This window comes from Chanodichthys erythropterus, chromosome 20 (genome assembly GCF_024489055.1).
Source record: "Chanodichthys erythropterus isolate Z2021 chromosome 20, ASM2448905v1, whole genome shotgun sequence".
Classification (NCBI taxonomy): Eukaryota; Metazoa; Chordata; class Actinopteri; order Cypriniformes; family Xenocyprididae; genus Chanodichthys; species Chanodichthys erythropterus.
The window spans coordinates 22435949-22461752 of NC_090240.1; the positions used below are offsets into that span (position 1 = coordinate 22435949).

At 37.3% G+C, this 25804-nt stretch overlaps 1 protein-coding gene across 17 annotated transcripts in view; it reads left to right on the forward strand.

Moving 5' to 3' along the window:
• hspg2 (heparan sulfate proteoglycan 2) overlaps positions 1-25540 on the forward strand; it is a 116661-nt gene extending 91121 nt beyond the window's left edge. For 8 of the 17 annotated variants that reach the window (XM_067371539.1, XM_067371548.1, XM_067371546.1 and 5 more), the window contains 31 exons: positions 397-543; positions 636-770; positions 947-1128; positions 1218-1413; positions 1525-1704; positions 2484-2744; positions 2862-3024; positions 4924-5021; positions 5114-5380; positions 5577-5689; positions 5842-5989; positions 7232-7348; positions 7866-7883; positions 9360-9444; positions 9549-9693; positions 9795-9897; positions 10005-10114; positions 10407-10515; positions 10689-10787; positions 10889-11110; positions 12490-12734; positions 12824-12995; positions 13678-13800; positions 14705-14761; positions 18293-18368; positions 20452-20530; positions 21437-21484; positions 22565-22635; positions 22870-22953; positions 23044-23147; positions 25196-25540. In XM_067371539.1, the coding sequence (XP_067227640.1) occupies positions 397-543; positions 636-770; positions 947-1128; positions 1218-1413; positions 1525-1704; positions 2484-2744; positions 2862-3024; positions 4924-5021; positions 5114-5380; positions 5577-5689; positions 5842-5989; positions 7232-7348; positions 7866-7883; positions 9360-9444; positions 9549-9693; positions 9795-9897; positions 10005-10114; positions 10407-10515; positions 10689-10787; positions 10889-11110; positions 12490-12734; positions 12824-12995; positions 13678-13800; positions 14705-14761; positions 18293-18368; positions 20452-20530; positions 21437-21484; positions 22565-22635; positions 22870-22953; positions 23044-23147; positions 25196-25368 (4130 nt within the window). In that variant the 3' untranslated portion in view covers positions 25369-25540. The remainder of the gene's footprint in view (positions 1-396; positions 544-635; positions 771-946; positions 1129-1217; positions 1414-1524; positions 1705-2483; positions 2745-2861; positions 3025-4923; positions 5022-5113; positions 5381-5576; positions 5690-5841; positions 5990-7231; positions 7349-7865; positions 7884-9359; positions 9445-9548; positions 9694-9794; positions 9898-10004; positions 10115-10406; positions 10516-10688; positions 10788-10888; positions 11111-12489; positions 12735-12823; positions 12996-13677; positions 13801-14704; positions 14762-18292; positions 18369-20451; positions 20531-21436; positions 21485-22564; positions 22636-22869; positions 22954-23043; positions 23148-25195) is intronic. The other 9 variants (XM_067371547.1, XM_067371555.1, XM_067371556.1 and 6 more) reach the window with 6 other exon arrangements.
• The last annotated feature ends 264 nt before the right edge of the window (positions 25541-25804 follow it).

Genomic DNA, 25804 nt, shown 5'->3' on the forward strand with positions numbered 1-25804 from the left:
TGACTTCAATATCGAGGTGTTTACCGAACCGTCATATTTGTGTACCGTTACACCCCTAATACATAAGATATGTGTTGATATAGTTATTTTTGTGAGTGCTTTCTTTACATTCTGTATTTTTAGGCCTGATTTGTGTTCATCAAATACGACTTTATTAGCTACACATTCAACCTTACCCTAATGCATAACTAATATGAAAGGAAGAGGTCACTACTGAAGCACTAAAAGCATAACTAGACGAAAAATCTGCAGACTGCACTATGTACAATAGGCAGTTCCCCCCCCACAGATTAAATATCTGGCACATTTTTGGCCCTAGTCCTGTTTCATTTCTAACCCTGGGCCTGATGCTGTGCACTGTATGTGCTCACTGTATTTTGTGGTCTGATTTTGGAGTAGGCCTCCAGAGCCCCATTATCTCCATTGAGCCACATAGCGCAGCAGTGAAGCAGGGCGAGTCAGCAAGCTTCAGGTGCAGGGTTCACAGCGGAGCCCAGCCGGTGCGCTTGGAGTGGAAACCCACCAACAACCAGCCTCTGCCAGGTACACTGCTGCAATTCACTGTCATGTCAGTGTAATTAAAAAGATGATACCTGAATATAATTGATTTTGCTTATTTTTTGTTTGTTTTGTAGATAATGTGAAGATTGGTCCCGAAAATTCTGTCATGACCATTACCAATGCCCAGGCCAAAAATCAGGGCACCTATCGCTGTGTGGCCAGCAACTTGTTCGGAATGACTCACAGCATTGTGTCGCTCATTGTGAGAGGTATAGCAAAATTTAATGCCAGTTTTCAAAAGAAAAGATGGTAGGAGAGGCATTAGGGGTTTTTGGAAAACCAGTTTGGAAATAGTTCATTTGGTGCACGCTATTTTCTGAATATTTTTTGTTCAGATACTTTTGTTGCTCCATTCTCTTATAGTTTTGTCTGATTTCATTCTTAGAATCTCCTAAGGCTGTAGTGACCCCTGCCGGACCGGTGCGAGTCAGGGTCGGCGATCCCATCAATCTCGAATGCCAGGCCGCTGGAGAGCCAAGACCCTCTGTGAGATGGCACAGATTGGACAACAACCGCAGAACGATGCTGAGCAGCCCCGTGCCTTCCGATTCCAGTGCTATCATGCAGGTTATGGGCCGTTTGTAGTCAAGCTGTTGTTGGACTGATTTACGGAATCGTTTGTCTCTGAATGATAAAGTGTTTCATTCTATGTTTAGGTCTTAGTTGCTCGGCCAGAAGACAGTGGCACATATGTGTGCACAGCACAGAACAACCAGGGCACAACTGAGACTCGTGTCGAGGTGTTCATAGAAGGAGGGCCTCAGGTGCCAACTGTTCCACGTGCCAGCGTCCGTGAGCCTTTGATTGTTGTGGTAGAAGGATCAACTGCCACACTTCATTGTGATGCCCATGGTAGGTGCAACCGTAGGCAGCAGTTGAAAATTATGAGGGTTAAAACCCAAGCAGACATTAATATATCTATATAAAAGAGTGTGCTTTAAAGCTCTTGCATCTTACCTAAAGGATTCCCAAAGCCCACCATCACATGGTCTAAAGAACGGTCTTCTCTGCCTTGGAGACACAAGATAGTCGACAACAGCCTGGTCTTACCTAATGTGGGCCGTCAGGACTCTGGTCAATATGTCTGCAATGCCACTAACCACATGGGCACCAGTGAAGTCACCATCATGCTGGAAGTCGACAGTGAGCTTAAATTCATTTATAGAGATGATCGTTGTTCTTCTGATGCACATTCAAACATTTTACACTTCAAAAATAATTTTCTTATTAATATTTTTGCTTTGTTGCATGTACTTGAAGCTAATGCGTAAACGATATTAAGACTTCAGAGAATAAATTTAAAAACGTATATCATACATCCTTTATGAACAAATTTGGAGACCATGTCAAACATTTAGATATTTATCATCATCACTAAATTATTATATCATTATTATTATTTAACATCATCACTAAATAAATAATTTTCTTATTCAGTATTTGTGTCTTGTTTTCCAGAAAACAAATCTAAACATCCCTAAAACACAATAAATGTACATAATTTAAACATTTCTTAATATATTAATACATTTACAATAATAATTCCTGAATTCATTTATTTTATTACTTAATGGCCAAACTTTTTGTTTTAAGCATAAACTTCACAAAATATGTGAGGTTTAAACTTAAAACAAGATGCCAGTTGGGGAAATACAGTACACTAAATTTGCTAAATTCCATATATATACTCTGAAAAAAATCTTATCTTGCAAAATTGTGTGAATTTATTTTGATTTATTTTGCTTTAGTTTAGATATTTATATGGTAAAACACAACTTTTTTTTTTTTTTTTGACATTAAGCTGCTGTCCAAATTCCTCAAACAAGTGTGAAGCATATTTTCCTTTTCTTGTAAAGCTCTCTAACATGAGCCAGCTGTAATTATCCAACATCCTCTAACTGACATTTCTTTGGTTGGAGCAGCCCCACCCTATGCCACTTCCTTGCCCGATGACGTGTCAGTGCGAGTGGGTGAAGTAATCCGACTGCAGTGCCTGGCCCATGGCACCCCACCCCTGCGTTACGAGTGGACTAAGGTCAACGGCAGCTTGCCTCAAACTGCTCAACTGCAAGGAGGAGACCTCCAGATCAACCTGGCCAAGGAGAACGATGCTGGGACATACAAGTGTGTGGCCAGCAACAAAGTTGGCAAGAGTGAAGCACTGGCCAAAGTCTCTGTCCGATGTGAGTATTGTCATTTCAGTATCATGCATACATCATGCATTCTCTCAATCTCTCAAGTGATCATCAGATGAATTCTCACTGGCATTCAGCTTGACCTCTGACCTCTGTGTCCTGCAGCACCCCTGTCGGTGAAAGTGTCCCCACAGGTGGAAGTGAAGGCTCTGGGCAGTGCTGTGGAGTTTACCTGTGCTGCTAAAGGAGGGTCTCAGATTGAGATTGAGTGGCTGAAGGAGGGAGGAGTTCTCCCGCCAAATCATCACATTAAAGACGGAGTGCTCAGGTGAGTGACATTATCTGAAATGAACACTTAACATCAAAATTCTGGTTAAATAAACATTACAAAAAAAAAAAAAAAAGAGAAACCAAAGACAATTCTATTTTGTATTTTTACATTAACTATGTAATTTTCTATTTATTAAAATCAATTATAAATCTGTACATTTATTTTTTTGAAGCATTTTTATTTTTTAGCATTTTTTTATTTTACAAAAAAAAACTAAAGATAGTAACAATTTATGTTTATATATATATATATATATATATATATATATCACACTACCGCTCAAAAGCTTGGGATCGGTAAGATTTTTAATGTTTTTAAAAGAAGTTTCGTGTGCTCACCAAGGGTGCATTTACTTAATTAAAAATAAAGTAAAAACAGTAATATTGTGAAATATTATTACAATTTAAAATAACTGTTTTCTATTTTAAAATATTTTAAAATGTAATTTATTCCTGTAATCAAAGCTGAATTTTCAGCATCATTACTCCAGTCTTCAGTGTCACATGATCCTTCAGAAATCATTCTAATATGCTGATTTGCTGCTCAAGAAACATTTAATGTGTGCAATTGTACAAAATATTTGTGTACAATATTTTTTTTCAGGATTCTTTGATGAATCTTTTGTAACATTATAAATGTCTTTACTGCCACTTTTGATTGATTTTAATGCATCCTTGCTGAATAAAAGTATTCATTTCTTTAATTTCTTTTAAAAAAAAAATAAAAATTCTTACTGAACCCAAACTTTTGAACAGTAGTGTAAAATGTTATAAAAGCTTTGTATTTCAGATAAATGCTGTTCTTTTGAACTTTCTATTAATCAAGGAATCCTGAAAAAAAAAAACAAAAAAAAACACATCACTGTTTTCAAAATTGATAATAATAACAAATGTTTCTTGAGGAACTAATCATCATCTTAGAATGATTTCTGAAGGATCATGTGACACTGAAGACTGGAGTAATGATGCTGAAAATTCCAACTTGCCAACTCAAGAATAAATTACTTTGTAAAATATATTAAAATAGAAAACAGTTATTTTAAATTGTAATAATTTTTCACAATATTACTGTTTTTACTGTATTTTTAATTAAATAAATTAAGCCTTGGTGAGCAGACAAAACTTCTTTTATAAACATAAAAAATCTTACCGATCCCAAACTTTTGAGCAGTAGTGTGTGTGTATATATATATATATATATATATATATATATATATATATATATATATATATATATATATATATATATATATATATATATATATATATATATATATATATAAAAAAAAAATATAGTGTGTGTGAAATTATGTTCAGCTGTTCTTTTTAATATTCTAATTATTTTCGGATCATGAGTCATCAAGCTTGGTAAACACTGTCACAGACACGAAGACGTACCTTTAATTTGTTATTTTGATGTAACAAAGCGGTGATGATATCTAAGTGGGTGAGTTGTTTACTTTTTAATAAGGCTTCCCTTTAAGCCAAAATGTAGCTCATTCAGACTGATTTGCGAATGCGCATAAAAACAAGAGGTGGTATTTATCTTCATTCGTATCCAATCATAATTGATCATATCCAATCAAATGGAGGCATTGCCTCTTCTCAAGTGACTTTCACCCATTCATTCTCAATTACCCCCCACCAAAGCCACCACTCGCTTTAGGGGGTCTGTTGAAACTCAGTGGGCTCAGAGGAGGCATGAGAGACAGTGTGGACAGTGTTACTTTAGAAAAATGAGTGATTTATACACTTTTTAATGGCACATTTTGTAATATTTTGTAATATTTGCATTGTCTTATCCAATTTTTTGAGGAGCACTGCTTCCCTTGCCTCTTTGGAGGAAACGCCCCATCTGTGTATCCTTTATTCATAATCTTTGTTATTATTTGTGCAGAATTGAGAACCTAGAGCAAAGCAATGAGGGAATCTACACCTGCAGAGCAACAAGTCTGTTTGGACAGGCTCAGGACAGTGCTAAACTCACCATTCAAGGTCCCTTATGATACCCAAGATACAATATGTTTCCAAATCTTGGGTTAGCTAAACATTAAAGCCCACTGACTTTGTGCTTTTTGTCTTCACAGCTCTACCCAAAGTGAAGATCAACGTGCGCACATCAGTACAGACGGTGATGGTGGGCAACTCAGTGGAGTTTGAGTGCCATGCAATCGGTGACCCAGAGCCCACAGTGCGATGGAGTAAAGTGGGAGGCTCTCTTCCTGATCACGTGGAAGTAAGAGGGAACATCCTGAGGATTGATCAAGTGACAGAATCTGATTCGGGACAGTACCGCTGCACGGCCACTAATAACGTTGGGTCAGAACATTCCCATGTGGTCCTTAATATCCAGTGTGAGTACATTATTATATCCAGGATGTTTATGATGTTTCTTTTGCCATTGGTTTTAATTTGTATTATGTAACACCTTAAAAAAACACATCAAGCTCAGGGTTTCTACAAATAGTCTTATATTGCAATGCACAGTATTAAAGGGAAATGCTTTGGATGTAACTGAACCCTGATTCCTGAAACCTGTGCACCTTGTAGCCTTGCCTCAGATTGCTGCACAGCCTGAGGCAAAGGAAGTGACAGTTGGCTCTGATGCGGTTTTGCCCTGCATCGCATCTGGATACCCAGTCCCAACCATCACATGGTCAAAGGTAACCCTTATGTTTCATGGCTACACTCGACTTAATTTTTAACCTAAATCCATATGTTCACACAGCAGCATATTACAGTTGTCAGTCCTGTTTAGAGTTCTAAATATGGTTCCATTCACTTCAGAAAGTGATTATTTGTCCTCATTTTACAGGTGGAGAATGAGCTGCCCTCTAAGTGCAGACAGGATGGACATGTCCTAACAGTCCCTGGTGTCACACACTCAGATGAAGGAACGTATGTGTGTACAGCTGCTAATAAGCAGGGGAAAGTTGAGGCCTTCACCAGACTCAATGTTCATGGTTAGTTATATATTATGCAAGTCCATTCTATCTGCAGTTACATATGTTTTTTTTTTTTTTTTTTTTCTTCCCCAGTGAAGCTCTTAAGTGACAATGCTGCTTGTCTGAAATTGTGGCAATGTGATGGCAGCACTGATTTCACCTGTATGGTTGGATAATAGACAAGTATAGTTCCGCTTAATCATCTAGACATGCACATCTGTTTAAAGGATTAGTTCATTTTGAAATGAAAATTAGCCCAAGCTTTACTCACCCTCAAGCCAACCTAGGTGTATATGACTTTCTTCTTTCTGATGAACATAATCGCAGAAATATTAATAAATATCCTCACGCATCCAAGCTTTATAATAGCAGTGATAGGGATCAATGAGTATGAGCTGAAGAAAGTGTCTCCATCCACATCCATCCTTCATAAATATGTGCTCCACACTGCTCTGGGGGGTTAATAAAGGCCTTCCGAAGGGAGGTTATGCGCTTGTGTTAAAAAAAAAAAAAAAAAAAAATATATATATATATATATATATATATATATATATATATATATATATATATATATATATATATATAATATAAACAAGTTATGAAGTCAAATATGTAGCTTCCGCCAGACCACCTTCCGTATTGAAGTTACAAAGAAAATGTAAACTGGCATCACCTCAGTTACACTTTTTCCATAAGCTGAATACAGAAGGTGTAGGACGTAGTGTAAGCTTTGTGAACTGCAAGAGTTTACACTTTCTGCGTATGTTGAATACAGAAGGCAGCTTGTGCAGAAGCAAAATGTTTTACTTCATAACTTATTAAATATGGATTTTTTTTTTATTAACACTCCGGAGCCGTGTGGAGCACGTTTATAATGGATAGATGTGGATGGAAGCACTTTCTTCAGCTCATACTCATTGATCCCTATCACTGCCATTATAAAGCTCGGATGCGTCAGGATATTTATTAATATTTCTGCGATTATATTCATCAGAAAGAAGAAAGTCATATACATCTAGGATGGCTTGAGGGTGAGTAAATCTTGGGCTAATTTTCATTTCAAAGTGAACTAATCCTTTAAGTGTCATTTAGCAGAACGAAATGTTGCTTTCAGGGGTCAAGCATCTTGTAGAGTGGAGATTTGGAGACATTCACAACCAAGACATGTTTTTCATGAGCTATTTCTTCCACTGAAGTGTTCCTGAAATGTTCTACTGCTTGTCTCTCTAACATTCGGTCTGTGTTCATGTGGTCTTCCAGAAAGAGTGATGCCCTACTTCACCCAGGAGCCTCTCTCGTACCTCACACTGCCCACCATCAAAAACTCCTACAAAGCATTCAGCATTAAAATTACCTTCAGGCCGGACAATGTTGATGGTAAGGACCCTCAAAACTGCAAAATATTTCTCTGCACCAAAGCTGTTTTAAGTATACAGTTTAAAAAAAAGAATGTTTTTCATGTTTGAAGTGTTAAAGGGATAGTTAAAACGAAAAAAAAAAAAAAATTAAAAAATAAAAAATATTTACTCATCTTTATGTTGTTCCAAACTTGTATGACTTTCTTTCTTCTGTGGAACAGAAAATTAGATATTATGAAAAATCTTCCTGCTGTTCTTTTTCCATAATGCCTTTGGCTCATTGTAAGGAAACCACCTACTTAAAGATTCTTTAAAATGTCTAACTGCTTGTTCCATAGAAGAAAGGAAGTCATACAGGTTTGGAACATCATGAGAATTTTTATTTTTAGAATTCAGTTACTTTCAGTTTAAAGGTAATGATCAGTGTTACATGTACTACATGAAGAGCACACTGTTTCAAAAATGTTTAGTCCTTGTATGTAAACTCAATTATTCTTTTTGCTCTTTACCCTCCTTCATCTGTCTTTGGTATAAAGGCCTCATTTTGTATGCCGGTGAGTCTGCTTGCTTGCCTGAGAGTGCCTGAGAGCACATGCTGCAAGAGTTATTAATGCCATGCAGCAGTGCAGCTCAGCATACTCTCATTGGGCCCTTAGAAGGGCCCTAACGAACATATGCAGGCATGACAATACCTTATGATGTTCATCAAGGCACTTCTGCTTCTCATTGAGTTGGTTGTAGCATGATGCAGGAATGTTATCATGACCCAACTGAAGCTTTTACACCTTTTACAGTTATATAGCATGTATGCATAATTGGGGTTTTTGTCTTAATAAAAAGTATTAAAAAAACCTGAAAAATAAAATAAATTGTTATAGATGCTACAAGAGAATTTAGGCATCACGACATTCTAATGTATAGTATTAAACAAATGTAAAATGCAATATACATTATCAATCGATGCCAATAATTAGGGGTGGGATTATCAAATTGCAAAGGCTGCAATTTAAAATTTTCGAATTGAAAATTGAATTTACCTTGGCATATTTGAATAACAAGAATTCAGTACATGGAAATGACATACAGTGAGTCTCAAACTCCATTGTTTCCGCCTTCTTATATAAATCTCATTTGTTTAAAAGACCTCCGAAGAACAGGCGAATCTCAACATAACACCGACTGTTACGCAACAGTCAAGGTGTACGCCCCCAATATTTGGCGGAGAGCGCGAGCAATTAAATGGGCCGCAGCCTGAATCGGCGCATTTCTAATTATGCCCCAAAATAGGCGGTTAAAAAAAATTATTTAAAAAAAAATCAATGGGGTAGTTTGAGCTGAAACTTCACAGACACATTCAGGGGAGACCTTAGACTTATATTACATCTTGTGAAAGAACGTTCAATGGCACCTTTAATTTTGCGGGGGCCTGGCCCAACGAAATTCATTATAAAAATGAATTCATTATAAAAATTTAAAGCCATATTCATATTGGCCACTACAAACAAGCACAGCAAAACAATTTTTTTTTTTTTTTCCCCAAATTGTACAGCCCTATTAATAAATAAAAAATCGCTAATATCTGCCGATAACTAATATCGTAAAACTGAAGATTATGTTTCGGCAAGCTCATCATTGGTTCTTTTTGAATGCTAATAACCCAGAGGGCATGATCTATACCAGTGGTTCTCAAAAGGTTTTGCTTCAGAATCCAATTTTGAACCCCAAGCAGTGATCCAACACAGTGCCAGTACCATTTTTTGGGTCACAACCTATCAATTGAGAGCCACTGGTCTGTACTACCCCATCTGATTATGCCCATGTGATGGAGACAGGGCAGAGTCAGGGCATGTGCCCATGCATGTGGCTTGCATTGGTAGTGACTGGCATTGTGAGATGCTGAACATGGCAGCAGCTTTTCCCTCAGCATGCTGCTTTACTTTCAGCTTAAAAAAGGGCTTTGTGCATTGGCAAGCTCCATAGTTAGATAAGGCGAAAGCCGCATTAGACTTATCTTATCCTTTCACGTCCAGGTATGATCATTTATAATGGACAAAAGAAGACCACAGGTGCTGACTTCATATCTTTTGGGTTGGTGGGCGGCCGCCCTGAATTCAGGTGCGTTACCTTTCAATATCATACCAATCTCAGAGAACATTTTTCTTCTGGATGTGTTAATTTTTTGATATGATGTTTCAAATGTGCATATTTTACTTCCACAGGTTTGATGTGGGCTCTGGGATGGCAACTATTCGTTACCCTACTTCCATTAAACTGGGCGAGTTTCACACAGTGCAGCTCTACAGGAATCAGACTCAGGGCTCTCTTATTGTGGATGGAGAAGCTCCTATAAATGGATCCTCACAGGTGCATATTCCTCTTATTAATAAGATCCCCTTTTAATTTGCTGTTTTGTGGTTGTATAATGGCAGTTAAGCAAATGGGAAACATGTTGTGTGTCCGAACAGGGAAAATTCAAGGGCCTGGATCTGAATGAGGAGCTTTTTGTTGGCGGTTATCCAAACTATAGCATGCTTGCTAAAACTGCAGACCTCAAGACAGGGTTTGTTGGTGAGAAAACACTTGTTATTCTGTGCCATATGACTTTCATAGGAAAGTATCAGTTATAGCTTTCATATAAATTGCCTTCTTTCACTGAGTTTTGGTCTTTCTTTAAGGCTGTATCAAACAGCTGATTATCCAAGGTGATGAGGTCATTTTCAAAGACCTTGATAAAAGTTCCACTGGAGTTTCGAATTGTCCCACCTGCAAGGACCGCCCATGTCAGGTATACAATGACCCCAGTATTTGCTATTTGGACAGTTGTGTGAGTCACATAAGTATGTGTGAATTTCATTGCTGAAGAAACAAAATATTAAGTAGCATGTGATACTAGTCCTAAGGACTAATGTCACTTTTCTAGGCACAAACCACAGTAATCTTAAGTAAATTAATAAAGTCAAATACTTGTTCTTTTTTGTCATAAATAATTTTTGTCTCTAACTTTTTGGGGCCAGTGTATGTTTTTTGTGTTATTGGCCTATGAAAACCGATTACCTGAAGAAATGTGTATGTTTCAGAATGGTGGATTGTGTGTGGATTCTGTAGCCAGTCTCTACAAATGCAATTGCCAGAGAGGATTCACAGGGAGCAACTGCCAGCATCACTCGTCCTTACACTGCCACACAGGTCAGGATTTGTAAAATTAACATACAGCATCACTCTTTAGATTTATAAGCTACGTTTCCATCCAAAGTTGTGGGCAAAATTAGACTATCACATAAAACATTTGTGAATAAAGCACTGTTTCCATGCCATGTTCAAGAAAACACAAACATTTTTTTTGCCCTCGACCACAACAGAGGCCTGTGGACCAGATGCCACCTGCATTAACCGCCCCAGTGGTTCAGGCTATGACTGCCGCTGTCACTTGGGCAAGTCTGGAGTGAAGTGCATGGATGGTAATGCTCCATATCCATTCACAATCACATGTAAAGTTCCCTCAGCACTTTAAGCTCAACTGTTCTCAACTTCTCACTTAACCTCTTCTTGACAATCCCAGGTACTCTGGTAACGACACCATTGTTTGATGGAGAAATATCTTACATCGCATATCCTCCTCTCACTAATATTCATAATGACCTCCGCATCGAGATGGAGTTTAAGCCCATGGATGTAGATGGGCTGATGTTCTTCAGCGGAGGCAAAAAGATGAAAGTGGAGGACTTTGTGGCGTTATCCATGGTAGATGGACATGTCGAGTTCCGATATGAACTTGGTACAGGTGAGAGATCTGATGATCAAATAATAATATATTCTTTGCAAAAAAAAAAAAGTTTTTCTTTGTAATGGTCAATGAAAGGAAGTGCTTGATTTTTGGAAAATGTTGATCATCACCCTCAAGAGGCCAAACTAAATATTGTATTAATAATAAATGGTTTATTTTCTATTAATTTGATATAATGTTTACAACCCTGTTACCCAGCTTTTGAAAACAAAGATTCCGAGTTGTGTGGTTTTATTATTTTATAGCAATAAACATTAAATAAACAACAAAACTAAAAACATATAAATATATATTTAAAATCATATTTTAAATCAATATGAAAGTACTTAATTAAAATTAGTGCTGTCAAATTGCTTAATTGTGATTAATCACTTCTAAAATAAGATTTTGTGTATATATATATATATATATATATATATATATATATATATATATATATATATATATATATATATATATATATATATATATATATATATATATATATATATATATATATATATATATTCAGTCACTGCTGGAAAGGGTTCAAATATGCAAAAAATGCTTGAAAACTGAAATTTCTGCAAGACCTGCAGGATTTTTCTGAAGAACAGAGCTCCGTTTAACTGCTCAGGACAAACAAGAGACTCATGAACAACCATCACAAAACATAAAACAGTCGTAGATAATCAGGTAACCACACACAGTATTGAGAATCAATGGTTCACATACTTATGAATGGGGTTATTTTAATAAATTCAGCTATTGTTTTGTCTTGTGAACTAAATGCAAACATCTTTTATGTAAAATATCTTACTCAGGACAGTACTAAATAAAAAATAACATGCATTTTGTATGATCTCTCTTATTTTATTAAAATTATTCACATTTTCACAGATTCTGCAAGTGGTTCACATACTTTTTCTTGCCACTGTATACACACACACACATTATATTTACGAACATTTATGTTCGATGTGATTAATTATTTTGACAGCACTATTAAAAATGTTTTGTTTATCTCTGATGTGGGACAGGCCAATATCATCATTTTAAGAGGAGGATACAGATAATTTGTGCATTTCAAACTACCTATTTTTCATGATAGGTTACTGTTATGTTAGATAATAGTTAATATAATGTATCTAAAGTTACAAATAATAAAAAAAAACCTGAAAATGTGTGTCTTTAATCCTTAAAAAAAGTAATTGAACTGACCTCAGAGGTTTTGATTTTTATATAAAAAATAATAAAAAATTGGACACTAAAGTAAAAAAGTATCTCCTCACCTGAGTGCAAAAGTAACCTTACAGATATTGAAACCTAGAAGCTGTAAATAATGCCTTGATACCCTCCAGTTTAAGCTAAATACACTTTCCTGTCCGTGCTCTCAGGTCAAGCTGTTCTGCGCAGTCAAGATATCGTGTCTCTGGGTCAGTGGCATCGTGTGGTGGCCGAACGGCTCAATAAAGACGGCTCCTTGAAGGTGGACCATGCACGAGAGATCACAAGATCCTCTCCAGGCAAGGCCCAAGGCCTTAATATCCACACACCCATGTATCTGGGAGGAGTGCCCAGCATGGACATCTTGCCCAAACCTGCAAATGTTAGCATGCTGTTTGATGGATGCATAGGAGAGGTGAGAATGTATTCCATTGTATTGTTGTTTGCATTACAGCCCACAGTCATGTTTGGAAATTGAATGGTGTCTTTTGTTTTTCTTTACAGGTCTTCATCAATGGAAAGAAAGTGGATCTCTCATACAGCTTCACTGAGAGCAGAGCCATCATCCAGTGTACAGATGGCAGCCCATGTGACCGCAGGCCTTGTCTGAACGGAGGCACCTGTATGCCCAGTGCTGAGTATGAGTACCAGTGCCTCTGCGCTGAAGGATACGAGGGTGAGTTGCTCAACCAACTTTCAAGTAGAGATCTTAGTAGAGAGGCATAATATAATATTGTGTGTAAGGCGTTAAGCAACTGAATGCAAATGGGCAGGGCCTGTGGTGTGATGTATAACTATTCATCCTTGTCTTGCTCTGGAGGCAGTTATATAAAAATGTATTTGGCCGTGTGACATCACAGATCACCCAATATCAAAACAAGCTGTTTCTGGAGCTTGATCAAATAAATACTTTGTTTATAATGAGGAGGACGTTTTAAGCTATGAAACTTGCAAGATGTTTAAATGGTATAAAGACCTCTTATGTGTCAAAAGATCAAGGCAAATTTGATTTTTCATGACCCCTTTAATATAGTTTGCCACTTGTTTAAATAAAACAGCTTCACATCAGGGTCCTGATCACCCTGTCAGGGTTTATTCTGCGATAACAGCCATCTAAAGTGTTAAATGTGTATAATTACCCATTTTATCCTCAGAAATTGCCCAAATTTTGTATTTAATAGAGATATTGATATTGACCAAGATAGTACTTAGTATTGGATCGAAAAGAAGTGGCTTTGCTCAATCCCTACTGTCAAGGTGGAATTGATGTTTATGTTTAGCTTGCTAAGGTTCTAAAAATCCTCATTATTAAATTTAATCTAGATTGTTTTTTCTATATTTACCAATTCTTCTTGCAGGTGACCGTTGTGAAATAGTGAGGGACACCTGTCGAGATTCTTCGCAGTGCCAGAATGGTGGCAGCTGTGTGAATAACCAGTGTGTGTGTCTGGCTGGCTACACAGGCCGACACTGTGAGAAAGGTCAGTTCATAACTGCTAGGTGTTTAACACACTCTTTCTATCCAAAGTCAACTTAAGAACATATTATAAAGGGAAAATGGTGCTAGTTATTATATTTATCAATGTAGGTTTTTTTGAAGCACACATAACTTAGTCTTGGGCAAAATAAAGTTAACTTTATTTCACATAAATGCACATTTCCACTGTTATTGCTATGACAAAAAAAGAAACTCAAAGATAGAGTTCACTTGTGACCCAAATAGCTATATGAGAATACATATGATGATGTTGAAATGTTAGTTTGGAGAATTCACAAAAAAATATTCTTGCCCTGGTCTCCCATACCAGTGTTATTTTAGAATGTATTAATATTCTCAATTATCTTCTTTTATTTTTTTTATTTTTGGTTTTCATTCTAATTCTAGCTTTATTTTAGTTTTAGTAATTTTAGTACTTTAGCTTAAACTACTTAGTACTTTAGAGCTTAATTTTATTTCAGCTTTTCTCAGTTAACAGAAATAATTTTTAATAGTTTTACTTTTTGTTAACAAAATCATGTCTTAAATAATGTCACTTAATAAAACATGCAGCTAACCAACACTAATATATGTGCAATGTGACTTTAAATTGCTTTATTATTATTATTATTATTGTCTCTTTACGCACCATTTGCCTCATTTGTCATTTAACAGAATTCACTTTCTCTGTGGGAGTAAAGACATTTCTCTGTAGTTTCATAGCATTAAACTGAAGCACAGCTGTAAGTGATTCATCATAAAGCACCATAAGGAAATAATTGTCCGTTCTCCATAACGTACCGTATCGGCTTCCTAACGTCATCCAGCAGTAGCGTGTTGGCCGGTGAAAGGCCACATGTGAATGTATCTCACCCCTGCACTCTCATGGCTATATCCCACACACACAGGGCAGGAGTCCAGCTTCACCGAGGCGCTGTGGAATTTGGAGGGTAGTGGGGGAAATGGTACAGTATGACTACAATCTGCCTGACATGCTCGTCACTAACCAGGGGAGAGCGTCCTCCTCAGGGCCCCCCTTAGCCCATCTAACACCACAAATAAAACAACAACAACAAACAACCGCTACAATGGGGAAAAAGACAAGCAAGACAGGAAGTGAAGCATTTTAGGGGTCTGTTTACAGAGCTTTTATTAGGACCATCAGAAGCAATGTCAAGCACATTTCAGATGCATTTTTTTTTTTTTTTTAATTTCCTCAGTGTTATTAAAGGATTAATTCACTTTAAAATGAAAATTACCCCAGGCTTTACTCACCCTCAAGCCATCCTAGGTGTATATGACTTCTGTCTTTCTGATGAACACAATCTGAGTTATATTAATAAATATCCTGACGCATCCAAGCTTTATAATAGCAGTGAACAGGACCAACAAGTATGAAGCTCAAGAAAGTGCATCCATCCATCATAAATGTACTCCACTGCTCTGGGGGGTTAATAAAGGCCTTCTGAAGTGAAGCGATGCATTTGTGTAAGGAAAACATCCATATTTAACAAGTTATAAAGTAAAATATCTAGCTTCCGCCAGACTGCCTACCATATTGAATGCTTTTTTCGTAAGTTGAATACGGAAGGCGTAGGACTTAGCGTAAGCGTTTTAAAATGCTAGAGTTTTACACTTTCTTTGTAAGTTTAATACAGAAGTCTGTCTGGTAGAAGCTAGATACTTGGATGCATCAGGATATTTATTAATATAACTGATTGTGTTCATCAGAAAGAAGAAAGCCGTATACACCTAGGATGGCTTGAGGGTGAGTAAAGCTTGGGCTAATTTTCATTTTAAAGTGAACTAATCCTTTAATTTAAATCCTTTTAACAAGAAAATAAGAACAATTTATAAAAGCTTACTGATAATGATGCCTTGTAAATAGATCCCTGAAATAATGTGGCAAAAAAAAATGAATGGTCTCATCTGCACTCTCCACTCAATTGGTTACTGTGTCCTCTGTCAAGTTTTAAATGTAATGTTGAGGGGGAATTCTGTGTCTTCATTGTAAAATGCTGAAGGTTATGGTACTTTTTTGGTGCAGTTTTTGTGGGTAATGTTAAAATTGTGATTGCTGAAACACCGTGAGATTTTCTTAAGGCAAACATATACATAGAATTCCCCTTTAGCATCTCCTGAGGCGTCTTGTCCGGTCAGTCACTCGGCCTCTCGCTGCAGTTTCAATTTGTCATCTCTTTCTCATTAAATCCTTGTTTCTCTTTGCTGCGAAAACAACAACCAACATCTTTTCCGCTCTGGCACTGCCACTGTCACCTACAGCAGCGTCTGTAAACAAAATGTCCTCACACTGTGAACAAACACGTGTTTTTAGTTACTAACCACCGAATGTCCTTTATATACACACTTGAGCTGACTACACAGGTGAGTTTACGTCCAGAAACACTGAGCATGAAGCACTTATTGATGAACTGCCCGAGGGTTATTACGTGGTTCAAGAGAATGCTTTGTGAGGAATGCACAGTGTTGTTCTCAACTGTGAATGTTACTTCAACAGCAATGTGTATTTGCATTAATTTTTATTCATATCATGCATATAAATTAAATGTATGTTGGATTTTATCTGTAGTTTTTTGTGAATTGCTCTTGATGCACATGTATTTTTCTCACAATGCAACAAGCCTGTCATGCATTTATAACTTATAAAGATACATAATAATTAATCAGGTCATATGCGTTTTAAAGGTGCAGTAAGCGATTTCTGAGATTGAACCGAGCAGCACAACACACTTGTACCCAATCAGCAGTAGGGGGCGTGTCCACTCATGATGGGGGAGGAGAGAGAGTGAGCAAGAGGGAGATTTGGATAAATACTGTAGAAAGAGAGATCGCTGAGAGACATTACAAAAGAGAAAAAGTCAGAGGAAGGAGGAGGTGGTCTGAGTTCGGTTGCACTCGAAATGTGGCCTAGTTCACGTGAATATGGAAGCAACATAGACTCTGGTGCGCACTTGTTCAAGAAGTAAAGTAACCTGTGCATGCATTTTAGCCGATTACATTATATTTATTTAAATATAACCGATGTAAGAGATGACAGTGTTGATGATTTACCTTGGATTTGAGCGAGAGTTAGCTTGCAGTGTTTTCGCACATTGCGAGTGCAATCAGAGCGGCAAATGAATGGCAATCAGTTGTCTCCTTAAAGGGACAGTTCACCAAAAAATGAAAATTCGATGTTTATCTGCTTACCCCCAGTGCATCCAAGATGTAGGTGTCTTTGTTTCCGCTGCCGTCTGTCAGTGGTATAATGCAAGTCAGCGGGAACTTGGACTATAAGAGTAAATAAAACACGACAGACAAATACAAATTAAACCCTGCGGCTCGTGACGACACATTGATGTCCTTAGACACGAAACAATCGGTTTGTGCGAGAAACCGAACAGTATTTATATCATTTTTTTACCTCTAATACACCACTATGTCCAACTGCATTCATCACTCGATTCGTGAGGTCTGATCGCGCTCTGACAACGGCAGTGATGTCTCGCGCATATACTTCAATGAGTGCTAGACATCACTGCCATCACTATCCCTTTAAAATAGTCTGTTTGCAAGCAGCAGAAAGCCGTCTACGCACATATAGTAAACCCAAATGTTGTTTACTCTGCTGCACATAATAGCACCAAAAACACAATTTATTGACCCATGTTCTGTTTTCTATCATGCGCCGTGCATGTTTGTGATGAACGTAAGATGATTGGTAGAATCAAGTTTAGAGTGAAACCAGAACAACGCTGCGGGGGGCACCGGGAACAATCGTGCCCGGGTTCGGACCGCAGCCGGGGGCGTAGTTTGTGGGGGGGATGGGGGGCTGAGGTAACCCCCCAATATTCAAGTCTATCAATTACAAACCCCCCCAATACAATACAACCATACCAATGTTAAACCCAACCCCCCCCCCCCCCCCCCCCCCAAAAGTTGAAACCAAATCTACGCTCTTGACCGCAGCAAACGAGCCCAGTGTAAGAGCCCCCTTAGAAAAGCTTTCCAGTGCTAGAGAGACCTAAGTGGGAAGGCCTGAAAACGGATGCCGAGGTTGCGTTGTTTCTGCTTCATACTTGAGTAACAGGTTTTGCTATGTTTCACAGAACCAAGATATTCTGTTGATTTAATGTTAGCTATAGTGACAGAACAGTTTTGAGTGTCATTGTTTGTCTGGAGCTGGTGTGCTGCTGGCGACTAACAACCAACTCTTGCTTGTATGTATTTATGTGTACTGTATGCTAATTTTTGTTCTTGTTGTTCTTTTGTCATCTTTGCTTTTTGTTCACGAAGCATTTTACTTTGTTTAGGTTCATTTTAAATATCAACAGTGTTTCTTTAGAAATCGCTTACTGCACCTTTAATGTAATCAGGGGTCAGTTCATTGTCTGTTTATTCTGCTATTTGGTGAAGCTCCACAGGGTGGTAGTATAACCCAGAAAATTGGCACCTCTTTGCAGTTTGAGATTTAGTTTTTGGTTTCTCTTTTGCAGATTCTCCCATTGAATATTCTGCATATTTCCATGATAATGGATATCTGGTCCTTCCAAAGCCCATGTTCCCACGAAGGTGAGGGCACTCCATATGTGAAACGATTTAGAACTGTGTTCAATGTTCTTTTAGCTTTAACTGAATTAATTAGCCATTTTGACGAGCAGGGCGGGCGAGAGCCGTGAGGGAACGGCTCTTGCCCGCCCTGCTCGTCACAGCCATTTAAATGAATGCTGTCAAGTTCAACAGTTTTTATTGTAGGAAACCTGTTTTGAACCTGGGTGTTTTTGTTTTCTAAAGATGAGTATTTGAAGACTTCAGATGCAAAAGCCTCTAAGTGCCATCTGAAATTACCTTTTAAAATTAGCATTTTTATCAAGCTTGTATGTTTATGTTCAGTTATTTCACTTTAATGGCAATGAAAAAGACCTATTATTTGCCATTAAAGTGAAATTACTGAACCTAAACATACAGTGGGTACGGAAAATATTCAGACCCTCTTACATTTTTCACTCTTTGTTATATTGCAGCCATTTGCTAACATCATTTAAGTTCATTTTTTTCCTCATTAATGTACACACAGCACCCCATATTGACAGAAAAACACAGAATTGTTGACATTTTTGCAGATTTATTAAAAAAGAAAAACTGAAATATCACATGGTCCTAAGTATTCAGACCCTTTGCTGTGAGACTCATATATTTATCTCAGGTGCTGTCCATTTCTTCTGATCATCCTTGAGATGGTTCTACGCCTTAATTTGAGTCCAGCTGCGTTTGATTATACTGATTGGACTTGATAAGGAAAGCCACACACCTGTCTATACAAGACCTTACAGCTCACAGTGCATGTCAGAGCAAATGAGAATCATGAGGTCAAAGGAACTGCCTGAAGAGCTCAGAGACAGAATTGTGGCAAGGCACAGATCTGGCCAAGGTTATAAAAACATTTCTGCTGCACTTAAGGTTCCTAAGAGCACAGTGGCCTCCATAATCCTTAAATGGAAGACGTTTGGGACAACCAGAACTTCCTAGAGCTGGCCGTCCAGCCAAACTGAGCTATTGGGGGAGAAGAGCCTTGGTGAGAGAGGTAAAGAAGAACCCAAAGATCACTGTGGCTGAGCTCCAGAGATGCAGTCGGGAGATGGGAGAAAGTTGTAGAAAGTCAACCATCACTGCAGCCCTCCACCAGTGAGGGCTTTATGGCAGAGTGGCCCAACGGAAGCCTCTCCTCAGTGCAAGACACATGAAAAAACACCTGAAGGACTCCAAGATGTTGAGAAATAAGATTCTCTGGTCTGATTAGACTAAGATAGAACTTTTTGGCCTTAATTCTAAGCGGTGTGTGTGGAGAAAACCAGGCACTGCTCATCACCTGTCCAATACAGTCCCAACAGTGAAGCATGGTGGTGGCAGCATCATGCTGTGGGGGTGTTTTTCAGCTGCAGGGACAGGACGACTGGTTGCAATCGAGGGAAAGATGAATGCGGCCAAGTACAGGGATATCCTGGACAAAAACCTTCTCCAGAGTGCTCAGGACCTCAGACTGGGCTGAAGGTTTACCTTCCAACAAGACAATGACACTAAGCACACAGCTAAAATAACGAAGGAGTGGCTTCACAACAACTCCGTGACTGTTCTTGAATGGCCCAGCCAGAGCCCAGACTTAAACCCAACTGAGCATCCCTGGAGAGACCTAAAAATGGCTGTCCACCAACGTTTACCATCCAACCTGACAGAACTGGAGAGGATCCCCAAATCCAGGTGTGAAAAACTTGTTGCATCTTTCCCAAAAAGACTCATGGCTGTATTAGATCAAAAGGGTACTGAGCAAAGGGTCTGAATACTTAGGACCATGTGATATTTCAGTTTTTCTTTTTTAATAAATCAGCAAAAATGTCAACAATTCTGTGTTTTTCTGTCAATATGGGGTGCTGTGTGTACATTAATGAGGGAAAAAATGAACTTAAATGATTTTAGCAAATGGCTGCAATATAACAGAGTAAAACATTTAAGGGGGTCTGAATACTTTCTGTACCAACTGTAAGAGCTTGATAAAAATGCTCATTTTCAGACAGCACTTAGAGGCTTTTGCATCTGAAGTCTTTTGTTTTGTTTTATCAGTGCTGTCAAGCACTATTGACTGTTTGATTTGTTTCAGTGCTCCTGACTCTCCAGAGACCATTGAGTTAGAAATCAACACTGTGTCTAAAGACGGCCTCATCCTGTGGCAGGGAGTGGTATGTTTTGTACACATGAGCCCCCTACTGGATCTTACGACACATGCACTCAGGGTTCAAAATTAATAACATTTACTGGCCAAATAATTTATATTTCTTAAAGGGTTAGTTTTCCCTAAATGTCGTTCTACACCCGTAAGACCTTTGTTCATCTTCGGAACACAAATTAAGATATTTTTGATGAAATTCGATTGCTCAGTGAGACCTCTATTGCCAGCAATGTCACCGAACCTCTCAGAACCTCCCAGATCAATCACTGATTCGAAACAAAAGATTTAAGCTTTGAAGTAGTGTTTTGAAATAAGCCATCACTAGATATTGTTGAAAAGTTATTTATTTTTTATTTTTTTGGCACACAAAAAGTATTCTTTTCGCTTTATAATATTAAGGTAGAACCACTGTAGTCACATGTTAATGTAAATATGTTTTTAGTTCCTTTCTGGATCTTGAGAGGTTCAGTGACATTGCTGGCAATAGAGGCCTCACTGAGCCATCGGATTTCATCAAAAATATCTTAATTTGTGTTCCGAAGATGAACAAAGTTCTTATAATACTTTTATAATATTTTTATTTTATTTATTTATTTATTTTTTATAATTATAATATATTTATATATTTATAATTTTTCAAAGCTACCCATTTTTTACATTTAATTTTGGACCCTGCATATAGGCTACTCACATTCTGATTGTGGATAATGGATGTTATCCAAAATCAGAATGTGATTATAGGCAGGATCCAAATGTAAAATGTTTTACATTTCATATTCAGCCTCATTTGACTAAACTGAGTAAAATGAGTTTGCTTGAAGCTGGTTTGGAATATGCTTTTGTCCCTCACCTCTAAAGCACATTTTAATGGCTGCACTGCATGTTTGCCTGGCTAACTCACCTTCATCCTCCTCAGGAGCCTGCAGGCGCTCTAAACCTCCGTAAGAAGCATGCTAGTATAAAGGTATCCACTCCTCACAAGCAGTCAGACACACAAGTATGTCTGCATTAGTGTGGATGTATCATTATCTCAGAAAAAAATGCAATATAGCTTTGACCTTTACTTCACCTGTTCAGCTACATTCAAACATTTAGACAACAGCCCTTATTATATTTACCTTTGATTTAGCTGATGCTTCTTCTCTTAAGTCACTTACAGTACAATAATTGCTGGCACAGTTGCTCAAGGGCACGTTTATTCTAGAGATCTCAGTATTTGTTTAATAACTAGGTTAATCACTGCCTGTCAACTGTGAATTCTCTCAGGCATTATCAATGAGTCAAAAGTTATTGTCTGCATGTGTTATGTGTGATTTGATTTTTTTCTTTATCACATAATTAGCCTTATGTTTGCATATTTATCACCTGCTTTTCCACCTGTTCAATAATTACACCTGTGTTACTGCAATAGTTTATCATGTTCATCTGGCACTTTTAACAAATAGGGTACAAAATAGGTTGTTTCACCTTCAGAAATTGTTGACCGTTAACCTCAAACTGTGTGTTAATCAAAAACATTTAGTTTTGATTAATTAAGATTAGTTATTAATTAAACTTTTCCTGCAATTAATTGAATTTCAGCAAATTGCTGTATATTTGAATCTAACTAGTAGGTGACTTTTCTTTAATGTCTTACAGTTCTCACAACATTAACAACAAACATGGAATTTGTTCCTTTAAAAAAGTTATTGGACACTTAAGTGTACCATATATGTGAAAAGTGCCATTAAAGTTATTCATTAATCCACCCTATTCCAGGATTTCCAAGCCTTGTGCACCATGTTATGGAAGTGACGACATTCTGAATTCTTCATTTTTGTTGAACTCTTTGCTTTTTTTTTTTTTTTTTTGGTCATGCAGTCACTAATATTAAACATAAATGTAAATGTACTGGTAGCTGGTGTAATTCAGTTGCTAAAACAGAGATCCACACCTATGTGTTTTTCTGACATGCACCATTGTGTCATTTTGGCCTGTGGTTTACATCCGTATTCCAATGACTCAGAGAGACTGACTTTAATATTTCACTGAAAATACTTTCCAGGAACTAGGACATCAAGGAAAGGGGAAGGACTTCATAAGTCTTGGTTTACAAAATGGACATCTTGTGTTTAGGTGAGTAAATGAGAACATTTGCACACTAACAAACCACATGGGTTCATAGGTAGGTAGAGACTCTAATATGATGATGGCAGACAGTATAATGACCTTATGTTTGACCTTGTTAAAAAAAAAACAAGATCTCAAGAATTTTGCTAATAGGGTTCTTAGCTGCTACAACTAAGGTTCATATGCTTACTAGATGAATCCTATTAAGCTGGTCAAAATGTGCTCTTGTTTCTGTGATAGTTACCAGCTGGGCAGTGGAGAGGCTCAGATTCTCTCCAAAGAGCCTGTCAATGATGGACAGTGGCACATGATCACTGCAGTTCGGTAATGGTCCTTACCGTTCCAAACCATTATAGAAACCATAATAGGTTATAAGAAAGATAATTGTGAGTGTTCTTTATGTGTCTTGAACAGAACGGGTAAGCAGGGCTACCTCCAGATCGATGGAGGATCTGTCCAACGTGGACAATCACAAGGCAAAAGCATCATGGTCAACACCAAAGGCAACATATTTTTGGGTAAGTAGAATATAACTGTTGTATTATTTTCTTGTATGTATGTATATAAGAAATTATATACAATTATAAATAAAACACTATTTTAATTATTTATATAAATAGCAATAATACAAAAAATAAATAAATAAATAAATAAATAATTTATATTTGGAAATTAATTCCATGTTTTCTTATAATATTACCAAGAGGCTAGACTGGGTAAACCCAACCTAATCTGCCGGCGGTTTGATTTTGCCTGGCAACTCAGTCTGGAAACCCGTACATTCATTTCTACTACTTCTGTTACACTTTTGCGGGAACCAATCACAGACTGGCTTATCCACCTTGCTCGCTATTGGCGGGTATAACACGATGGCGATAGAGAAGCGACGGCAAGCATGACCGTCAATCAAATTCCTTTTAACCTCTTGACAATGCTGAATGACTTCTTTAGTTTAGCAAACAAATCACTCGAGCGGGTGTAAATACCACCCACTTTCATGTTTTTTTTGCATAACCTGCAAAAATCGCTCGATGCCATTGCTGCTTCTGCAAACCGCTGATCAATGCTACGAACCAATACAAACTAAACCTGTCTGGAGTTTTCGCGTCACTCTGCAAAGTACGTCACCCGGATCGTTGATCTGATTGGTTGAAGGACTATCCAATTGCATGAATAATGCTCGTTGATCACGCCTCTTGTGCAGTAGAAAATACATGCAGACTCCCTAAACCAATGTTCAATTTTAAATTGAGCTTGGCCTGGTAATAGCCAGACAACCAAGAGGCTGCATATATATTGAAAATAGCAGAGGGCCTAAAACAGATCCTTGTGGCACTCCATAATTTACTGACGTTATCTTAGATTTTTGCCCATTTAAATAGACAAAATGGCGATGGTCTGATCTAAACCACCTTAATTCCTGTCCCTGTATACCAGTGTAATTTTGGTATAGTCTAAGAGTATTTTATGATCTATAGTGTACAGCACTGAGATCAAGTAAAACTAGTATTGAGATACAGCCTTGGTCAGAGGCTAAAAGTAAGTCGTTTGTCATTTAACAAGCACTATTTCTGTGCTATGATGAGGCCTGAATCCTGACTGAAATTGTTCATAGATAACTTTTTTTTGCAGGTAACAACTCTTTCAGTAGTTTAGTGGGTTAATATTTTTGCGGATACTGTAATTAGTACTTTTATTCAGCAAGGATTCTGTACATTGATTGAAAGTAAAGACATTTATATGGTTACAAAAGATTTCCATTTCAAATAAATGCTGTTCTTTTGAACTTTCTGCTCATCAAAGAGTCCTGAAAAAAATACAGTATCCACAAAAATATTAAGCAGCAAAAACTTGTTTGAACATTGATAAAAGTAAGTAATGATGCTGAAAATTCAGCTTTACCATCACAGGAATAAATTACTTTTAAATTGTAATAATATTTCACAATATTACTGTTTTTTACTGTATTTTTAATCAAATAGATGCAACCTTTGTGACTTATATATATAAAATCTTATAAAATTGTGTATAATATATATATATATATATATATAATATAATCTTACCATCCCTAAACATTTGAACAGTAGTGTACATATTTTTTTACAGTTTAGAGAATAAAAATGATTCTGTTTTTATTGTGCTCTCTGTAGAAGAAATTAGGATTTATTACCAAAATTAAGACTCTACACTATAGGCAAAAATATGTTTCGTCCTCAAATTAACTTTATTCTTTTGACACAATGTCAAAAATGCTGTTTGGTTGAGACTTCCGCTAAACATACAGGAACATTTACAAATACTGTAGTTTCTCACCTATGTTATGACATTACAGAATGTGTCTGTATAATATTTACTTCCGTATGTATTCACGCAACCATATACATTGTGTCTCAATTTTTATAATACTTTTTGGGCAACTTAGCACTTCTGTCTCTCCAATATGTGAAAACATGCCTCAAGTTCTGATGCCCCCTACAGATGACACATAGAAATGGCTTTTTCTTGTAATAGAAAGTCATAAACATTTGAATTTGACGTAAGATTGTTTGTATTTGCACTGTAGGTGGGGCTCCAGACATGAAAGCCTTGACTGGTGGGAAGTACTCCTCGGGTATCACGGGCTGCGTGAGGAACCTCTCGCTGATGAACGCTCGACCGGGAGAACAGCCAGCGCGACCTATAGACCTGCAGGTCCACGCAGAGGATGGCATTAACGTGGAGCGCTGCTTAACATAGACGCAGTACTAACTACCAGAGACTACAGAAAAAGAACCCTCATCTACATTCACACTGAGAAACTTGCTATTCTCAGATGCTTACTGGACAAACTTCAGTCACACTTTAAGAAACACACACTGATACGTGTTTCTTGGTGCTTCACCGCTACCAAAAAAAAAAAAAAACCACACACAAGGATTCTTTAAACCAAAAAAAAAAAGAGAAAGAAAAATTAATGATATTAACAAGTCTTCAATTTTTCCGTGTTTTATGCTCAATGAAGGACTTATTAACACAGAAGCTCAGTTTACATACTCCGAACAGTAGCTTTTTAGCCATGAGAAAAAGACGACTAAAGGTTTAAAAAAAAAATAAACATGATGAGCCTTCTATGGTGGGTCAGATCCTATGGAATCGGAGATGTTTTTACAGCACTGAATTTTTATTTATAAGC